This window comes from Octopus sinensis, linkage group LG11 (assembly GCF_006345805.1).
Source record: "Octopus sinensis linkage group LG11, ASM634580v1, whole genome shotgun sequence".
Classification (NCBI taxonomy): Eukaryota; Metazoa; Mollusca; class Cephalopoda; order Octopoda; family Octopodidae; genus Octopus; species Octopus sinensis.
The window spans coordinates 63,198,057-63,207,252 of record NC_043007.1 but is presented as its reverse complement, the minus strand read 5'-3'; the positions used below and the strand labels follow the sequence as shown (position 1 = coordinate 63,207,252).

The window sequence follows — 9,196 nt, the reverse complement described above, 5'->3', positions numbered from 1 at the left end:
ATAGAAAACCTCTTTGTAATCAGCAGAAGCAACAACTGCCAACCCTTTCTTCTCCAGCAAAACATATTTTTTGCTACAACTAGTTGCTGCTTTCATTAAATTACCATTATAACAGTCTTTCAATTATGTCTTGTGAGTCAACTGAAGAATTCACGGGCTTCATTTTATGCATGATCTGTGCATTCTAACACATCTGAAGTCTTGATTTTCTGTGAGCCCAACAAAATTATCCTGTTGCTTATTTTATGTACTTATTTGCTTGTACTGAGTATATGGTAGTGAGTTTGTATCAACCTATATGTCATGTTTCTTGAATTTCATGATCTAATTTGGTCTTTGCCATGTTGACTCTAAACCAGTGATTCTTAATCTTTTTGATTTCACGGTACACACGAGAAGAAACAGGCATATTATTGGTGCACTTTGCATGGCAATTTAGTAGAAAAATTATCTTATAAAATTATAAAAATATAATGCTTACTTTGTAAGACGTGCATATATGGTTGTGTAGTTAAGAAGTTGACTTCCTAACCATGTGGTTTCAGGTTCACTTTCACTGCAGCATCTTGAGTAAATGTCTTCTACTATAGCCCCAGGTCAACTGATGCCTTGCGAGTGAATTTGCTAGAGAAAAACTATATGGGAACCTGTTGTATATATACATGTGTGTTTGTTTATGTTTGCACTCTACAAGAGTTGCAAGCTGCCAGCAGTGTTGTTTTCACTTGTTTACAAATTTCATGTCTTTTACAAATTTTATGGTTTTGAAGACATATGAAATAAGAGATCCCTTACTAATAAAACAGGTAAAAACAAGAAGGTCATATGTCTGTAAAACAATGCCTTGACAATGCATTTGACTAACCTATAACAAATAAGTTATTGCTTACTTTGTTTTAAAAATATCATGAAAAAAAAAAAACTAGAAATAACACATTTATCAAGACTGCCAAGCATGGTTTTCTCTGAACCCTTAAATTTTATTTTAAGCATTTCCCTCTCTTCCAATCTTTCTACTTAAAAGCCTTTGACTTCTTTAAAGAATTTACTTGAATTAGTAATCAAGACATTAAGTTGCTAATAAATGTTAAAAAGGTACTCTTATATCACAATGAAACTTGCTGGAACAAAAAAAAACGACTTGTTCAGTGTCTCCACAGAGAGCTTTTCTTAGAAAGTATACCACCCTTCATAGCTCTAAATTATACAGAGATGATATCTTAATAATCTCGTGCAATATGAATGGCATTGGATAGATTGTACAGGAGTATTCAAGGAGTTTCGTTTAAGCATAACTATAAACAATAACTAACTTCTTAGACAAACTGAACACAGGTAAAAATGTTCTATGAAAAGCTAAACAAGGACATATATTTTATTTTCTCAGCCATAATTTGGAATCTTGTAACTGGAACAAGGCAGATATCTTTAACAGGGCTCCTCTTGTTATAACTAAGTACGAGTGAGAAGCTAGTATGTAAGGAAGAAAACACACATACACCATAAATGAATTAGAGGACAGTAATCTTGTTTAATCTACCATTTAACATGAATGTAGTCTTTTCTATAGCCAGGAACTTTCTATCTTTTGCAAGACATTTCTCACTAACACAAATACAACAAGCTCTTCACTATCAATAATGTTAAAGTCATTTCCTCCTGCTTGGATAACATTGCTTCCCAGATCACCCAGTGCAAAACACAGAAGTTCACTTCACAACCACAAGGTTTTGTGTTCAGTCCCTCTGTAGCACATTGGTCAAATGAATTTTGCTATATCCTCAGGCTGAAAAATGGTTTATGAGTGAAACTTGCTAGGTGGAAACTCTGTCTATATGTGTGTGTATCTGTGAAGATTTACATATTTGTGGCTTTTTCTCCACGTGTATAGTATTGACATCACTTCAACAGTGATGATGTTTGTGTAAACAAGATATCCAGCAGTGTGTTGATATGTAATAGTGGGAAATAAAGTACCTTCCTTGAAAATATGTTAGGGTTGGTGTCAGTAAGAGCATGGAGCTGTAGAATACTGCCTCAAGTAGTCTCTCTCATCCAACACAGCTCTCTTTCTGTCTTTCTCCATAACAAACCCTCAAATAACACTACTCCAAATAGCATGATTTTTTGTGAGTAAATTGTATAACCTTATTAGGTATTCTATAGGGGGCTGTGAGTGTTCAAAGTTAGATTCATAGTAATACCTGTAAAAGTCACTACAATAGTGTCAGTACTAACAATTTTCCTTAGGTTAAAACTTCTGAGGGTATTAAATCTTGTCTAAGGCAGTCTAATTAATGTCCGTTATACACATACACACACATATATATATACACATGTGTGTGTATGTTTATTCACACACACATGCATGCACACACACACACACACACACACATACACACACTGATGAAACTTTGATAAAGTTGAAACAGTCCTGTCATTGGCTTCCAATTCTATTTGAACTGCATGTACAAAAAAATCTTGCAACATTTAGAAAGTTGGCAATTTCTAAATGGCTGTGATCTGCATATATGGCAACAATGACTGCATTTCTTTTCACTTCTCTTAACATTTCATCTGTCATGGAAGATCTGAAAAAAAAAAAAAAAACTTTTATTTTGGTTTGAAGAGTGTAATATACTGATAATTGTTTTCATACTCACTGCATCCTCTGTGTGTGTGTGTGTGTGTGTGTGTGTGTGTGTGTGTGTGTGTGTGTACGCATATATATATGTATACACATACACACACATATATGTAATGTTGATGTGAATCTCCTCCACAGCAATAAACCTGTTCCTCCCGTCATCTCTAAGCACCTCACATAAAGCAACCACCATACTTTCTATCCTCCCTTGCAGATAAACAAGTATACAGATAGAAGGAAAATATAAAAAAAGAAGCATACAATCTGCCCTTCATGTAGAGAGAATCCCCTTTTTGCCCCTTTTTTTCACTCTGCTATGATGTTGGATCAACTAGTTCCATTGTTTATTATGTCACACAAGCAATTACTTCAAGACATTCTTAGCATCTGGAAGAATTTATTTCATGGTTAGTTACTCCGACTGCAAACTACTCTGCATCTTCCAAATAGGAATTCTTCCTTTTCTGTCAGCTTACCTGTGTATCCCACTGTATCTGCTTTGCACCTGTAGTTTACTTTTGATACACAGTATCCTTTTCTATATAGAGAGCATGGCCTCTTTCCTAATGGCAGCAGAGTCCTGTTTTCTTTTCAAGCTAACTAAATTCTTTGTCTTTGCTAGATTTACTTTAGAGTCCTTGTATTTGTAGGCTTTACTTCCATGTTTGGAATTTTTCCTTTAATTCTTTAACAGATTCATCTTTAAGAACCAGGTCATCAGCGTACATGTGATCCCATGTTGTTGAGGCCTGGAGAACTGTAGTAAACAGAAAGAGGCTGAAAACTGAGCTCTGATGGATACCTACCTAAATTCCTTGCTGAACTCATTGCTAATTTTCAAACCATCTAAAAAGATGTCCTCAGCATCTCTGTAGATGGCTTTTAATGGCTTTCTCAAGCCATTCAACTACATCAGAATACATGTGGTTTCCTCTGAAAAACCTTTTCCAGGTAGATGAATTCTAAATACACTGGTGCTCTCTTACCTAAGAATTCCTCATTATTGTCTCACTAGGAAGTGGGTACTTGTGATGCTAGGCACAAACTTGAACTGCATCTCATGTAAGCTAATTCTTTTCTTAATCAACTGTGTAATGCTTTCTGTTGCTTTCATAACATCAGCCATTAATTTGATGCTCCTGTAACTGATTCTTTCTAGAGCATTTCTTTTGCTTGTGTCACAATTAATGATGAAACTTATACACCTGGTATTGGGTATGAGACATCCTTGATTGACTATGAATGACTAGCATATATCCAACTTCATCAGTTATTTTCAGTATCTCAGCAACTATCTTTGATGGTCCAGTAGCTTTCCATGTCTTTATATCACTAATCAACCCCCCCCCCCCCCGGCTCTTAACAATTTCAATAATATCTCACCCTATGGATTGAAATGTGTATCATTGAATTGGTTCTCTGACCTTGTTGCCATATTACTGCACATTGTTACCACATCATATGTAAAACACTCCGGTTTCTTTCATACACATGAAGCTTCATATTGACATGGGAAATTTAACATTCACATGTATCCAAAAAGGCAGTAGCAACATAAATGGTTCCAAGTAGAGATGTGACAGTGAGGACTTTGGTCTGCTACACAGTTACCCATCATAACATCCATTTTAAATAACAAAAGTATTAAAGTGTTAAAAAGCAGCATTTGCTTAAAGATTTTTGTAAGTTGGTCTAACTATACATTAAAAAAGTTATTTATTATTTATTTTTATTTTTCCTTTGAATCTTCATGATGCAAACATCAGATTTTATTTAGTGACATACTGTTTACATTTCAGACAACAAACAGCTTATATATGCAACATGAAGGAACATTGGTTCACTATACGTAAAATTGGTTTCCAATGGTTTAACTTAAACTCTTTACTGAGTGGTCCCGAACTCATATCAGACACATATCTGTCTTTGTTTATCATACAATTACTACAAGAAGGTAATATATATGTGTGTATATATATATAAATATATATAAATAAATATATTTCATCAGTGCTGTGATTTTCCCCCCTCCTCTTACTTTCCCACCTCCTGTTTCTTTTCCTGTGTTTTTTTTTACTCTCATATCCTCATAAATTTGCCTTTAAATTTATATATTGCAGTGAATTAAATAAATGTAATTTCAGAACCATTTAACTTATGACATCAAGGAGCAATATATTTACATTTTTTTTTTATTTTACACTAAATATTCCAAACTAGAATTGGATGAGGCAACAAGAGAGCTGCTGTGTGATTAGTTGGCTTGCTACAAACAGTAGCCAGTATCCCTCAAACCATACCTTACTGTCTTAAAAAAAAAAAGGACATTTGATACAATAGCCTTGAATATATTGTATCTGAAAAAATATGGAATGGTCACTGTTGGAATGCTTTTGATCATAGGTTTACTTGATCAGGGCTAACCTGGGGTTGAACAACAGTTAGAGTTGGTGAGATTACTTTTGATATTCTTGCATATGAATTATTAGAGGAAAGTAATTTTTTCTTACAGTTGGATGGGTTATTTGTCTCTTTGAATTTTTTATTTTGTAGTGGGAATCATACTGATAGTCTGGCCAAGCAGTTTGAGACAGAGTAGTGTGCTCTACTTGAATGGTGCAACACAATGTGGGCACCTATATGAAGTTGCTTGATGAGATAGATATAGTGGCCAAATCTAACTCTGTTTTCTCAAAAAGAAAGAAAGAGGTAGATATTGAAAAGTGTGGTTCTAGATAAACTATGTTTGAATAAAACACAGAACAGTCATATCTAGATTGCCTTTGATCATAGGTCTACTGGATCAATTCTGACTTGGCACTAAACAACAACAAACCAATGTGTTTTGTACTCCTGATGATCATATTGTTAATAATCCAATATCTTAAAATTCATATCTGTTGAATATGAAAATGATATTAAGAATTTATGAATGGATGTAAAACAACATAGAAATAATTTGAATGGTTCTAGAAAAATTATTTTTCTCTTTTTGCAAATAATTGGTATGAAATTTTAGCCTCAAAACTCACAAGCTCAGATGCTGTCACAGATACTGTATTTCATGTAATCTTTTACACAAGGCAGATTTATTCCATTCAAATGTTACAAAGTGCATAAATATTATAACTACATGGTTAACCACTTGTAAACATATTGGAACTAGACTTCTAAACTTTTTTTTTTTAATTTGCTACCTCTCCCACTCCAGATTTACATAAAACATACACCAAAATAACTGAGGACTCAATGTATTTCTCCACTCTCTCTGGGCCCAAATTTTGTACTAGGCTGCCAGTATCTGATAAATTGTAACTATTTTATACCAAAATAACTTGGGTATACTTTACATCAATCTACTGCAGTCACCATTTCATCTTCCTACTATATATGTAGAGCAGCCACAAGACCAAATACTGCATGACAATATATGTAATATAGTCCTAAATGGAAGAGAGACAAAACAGACAATTTGTTACAGGTCTCCTCCCCAGGAAGACATTACTGGGTTACTCAACTGTGGCAGCAACAGCTCTCCAACTATACATTAAAGTGGATTTGGTATCAATACTAGCAAAAGTTTTAACTTGAAAAAAAGGAAATATCTTTTTATTGTTTCCTTGTTTCAGTCATTAGACTATAGCTTTGCTAGGGCATTGCCTTGAAGAATTTTTAGTCAAATAAATTGATTCCAGTACATTTTTTTAAAGCCTGGTACTTATTCTATCAGTGTCTTTTGCTAAACTGCTCGGTTATGGGGACATAAATACACCAACACCAGCTGTCAAGCAGTGGTGGGGAACAAACACACATACACACACATGATGGACTACTTTCAGCTTCTGTCTACCAAAATCCACTCACAAGGCTTTGGTCCGCCTGAGGTGCCATGCAATGGTACTGAACTTGGAACCATGTGGTTGGGAAGCAAGCTTCTTACCACACAGCCATGCCTATAACTACAAACTGTATTATTTTGTTATAATTAGGTACATTTTTTTAGAACCATTCAGTACATGTAGAGAAAAATAGAAATAAATGTATTTCATTTAATCTGTCTCACTTCTCTCCTCTCTTTCTCTCTTCCTCTCCAAGTAACAGTAGTATTTTCATATTATTCTATTCACAGGTTATTCAATATTTATTATCATTGGTAACTTGCCACCTAGTGATGCTGATCAACTTTTAAAAATTCATCCTGCTGTACAGCCAGTGAAACCTACCTTAGAAAGTGCAGCACCTTTAACTGCATCCAGCAGTGAAGACCAGATGGACCCCAGTTTACAGCAAGTTATTGAGACTACTCGGGAATATGCTGAAAAGGATGATCCTTCATTGCAGAGAGCATTAGCAATGAGTTTGAAAGATAAGGAAGAAGCACTTTTACAAACTGCTCTTGAACTTAGTATGCAAGGTAAATTTTCATGGGTTTTTTTTTTATTGTTTGATGTGTTAATTGCTGTATTTGATATAGAAAAAACTTTTAGAATGTTTATTCTTCCCTTGTACAATTTATGTTTGTTTTGATCTTGAAGTTCCTGAATGAGATGCCAAGATACTGTCTTTGACATGTCCCTAACTTTAGTATCATTCTAGAACGTCCGTTTACTCTCTTCTTCAGTAGTCTTCGGGAGGAAGACTTGAATTCAGCATTTCAAGACACACAAAAACACTCATCTATCATTCACCAAGTTTTCTGAATGCTGTGGGAAGTTTTTTTCCCTCCTCCTCTATTATACTCAATTGCAGTTTATTGGAGAGTTGATTTTTTTAAAACTTGTGGAAACCTAAACCACACTCTCTGTACATTAATAAGGCTGTTAGCAACCTGATGACTTTCCTAGCCCAGTACTATTCTTGCTGACACCTGTGTTACACTGTAAAATTTTCACCTGTATTCAGTGATAGTGTTTTCATATTTTTACAACTGAATGCCCTCCCTATCATAAATTACTTGCAGAATGGACTGAATATATTTATTACGCTACTTAATACTAAACAACCAGTCTTGCTTTTTAATGAGAATTATATTTTAAAAGTGGTTACTGTCATAAACTGGTCGACTTCACTGTGTGTCTCCCACATAAGTAAAAATACTAAAGTCTGCAGAACTGGTGGTGGTCTGTGCTGGCAAAAATCACAAGGTGTGGGGCATGGCTTTTGATAAGTTTGTATTCTGTGGGGAGAAGAGGAATCTAATGTTTCAGGACTGGCCCCTTTATCATGTTTTCTTTCTCAGATGAAGGGTCAGTCTCAAAATGTCATTATCATCTTCCTACCAAGACATGGTCTTATCCAAACAAACAATTTTATTATGTAGCTATTGGAAGTCTCCTTTCACAGTATCATGAGTTAATTTGTTTAAGCCATTTTCATAAGTGTAGCAAAAGAAAAAGTGATATAAATAATTCAGGCAAATAAAAGTTGGCAAAAGTAGTTTATCACCTCAGCTCCTAATTTTCTATTTCTATTGAAATGTTTTGTTTGTATATATGATATTTTTAAAGTGATATAAATTAAGACCTTCCATCAAAATTTCATTTTAATTTATGTTCCAAACACCAGTTGTTTCTCTAATTTCTTCATTATTTTCAAAGTTAATTGAGATAAAAGCAGTGTATATCAATGGAAATATGGTAACAAAAGGGTTTTAAAAATGGGAAATAAGTAAAATATGCATTTGTTTTATGTCCATTTTCCCATACCAGCATATGTTAAACAAATATATTACAGTTGGATATTAATCCTTACTGGTTTTTCAAGTAAGCGATCTATAATTTTACATGTCTTGAAAGTGCAAAGCGAGTGGATATTGACAGAAGTAATAGCAACAGCACCGTTTGTAGCTTGCAACTTTTATAGAACACAAATGTAAACACACAGATGGACATACATGCCTTTGAAATTTAATTTTTTTTTTTAATGATTCCAGGTGATAAGGCAGAAGATAATTGTCTTGGAACTGAAGATACTACTCCTGATTTGGAAGTACATCATACTTGGGGTATGCCACAGTCTCTTCACAGTCAACAACCTCAAACACAAAAGCCTTCAAAACAGCCGATATCCATTGATGAATTGCGCCAAAAACGACTCAACTACTTAAGCAAAACAAATTGTTTACAGAATAATGCAGCCGATTCTTCTGTTACTAATATGGAAAATGAATCTGAATCTGTCAAAGAAAATGGGGAAAATGGAGAAAATGGGGGTTAGTATATCATACATTCAATTAATAGCTAGTTTAACTTGAGAAAGGAAGTCTGGCAGTTGATTTACTTTTCATAGCCTTCTGAGTGGTTTTGATAGATGGAAACTGAAAGAAGTTGATTGTGTGTGTGAGAGAGAGAGAGAAAGAGAGAGTCTAGATTATGAATCAGTTCCTGAACTCATCTTACTGGGTGTTTACCCATAACACAATGGCATTCACTTATAAATTGTATGTCACTGCCTTATAAAGCCAGTGTTGAGCTCCAATTCAGTAAGCTTAACAAATAAAGGATGATTTTACAAATTTAGATGTTTGCATATTATTGAATTGATAATTCT

At 34.2% G+C, this 9,196-nt stretch overlaps 1 protein-coding gene across 1 annotated transcript in view; it reads left to right on the top strand.

The window, feature by feature from the left end:
• Nucleotides 1–9,196, top strand: part of LOC115217045 (ataxin-3) — a 31,742-nt gene that overhangs the window by 19,705 nt on the left and 2,841 nt on the right. The window contains exons 4-6 of the mRNA XM_029786611.2: nucleotides 4,447–4,601; nucleotides 6,777–7,061; nucleotides 8,580–8,858. Of these exons, the coding sequence (XP_029642471.1) occupies nucleotides 4,447–4,601; nucleotides 6,777–7,061; nucleotides 8,580–8,858 (719 nt within the window). The remainder of the gene's footprint in view (nucleotides 1–4,446; nucleotides 4,602–6,776; nucleotides 7,062–8,579; nucleotides 8,859–9,196) is intronic.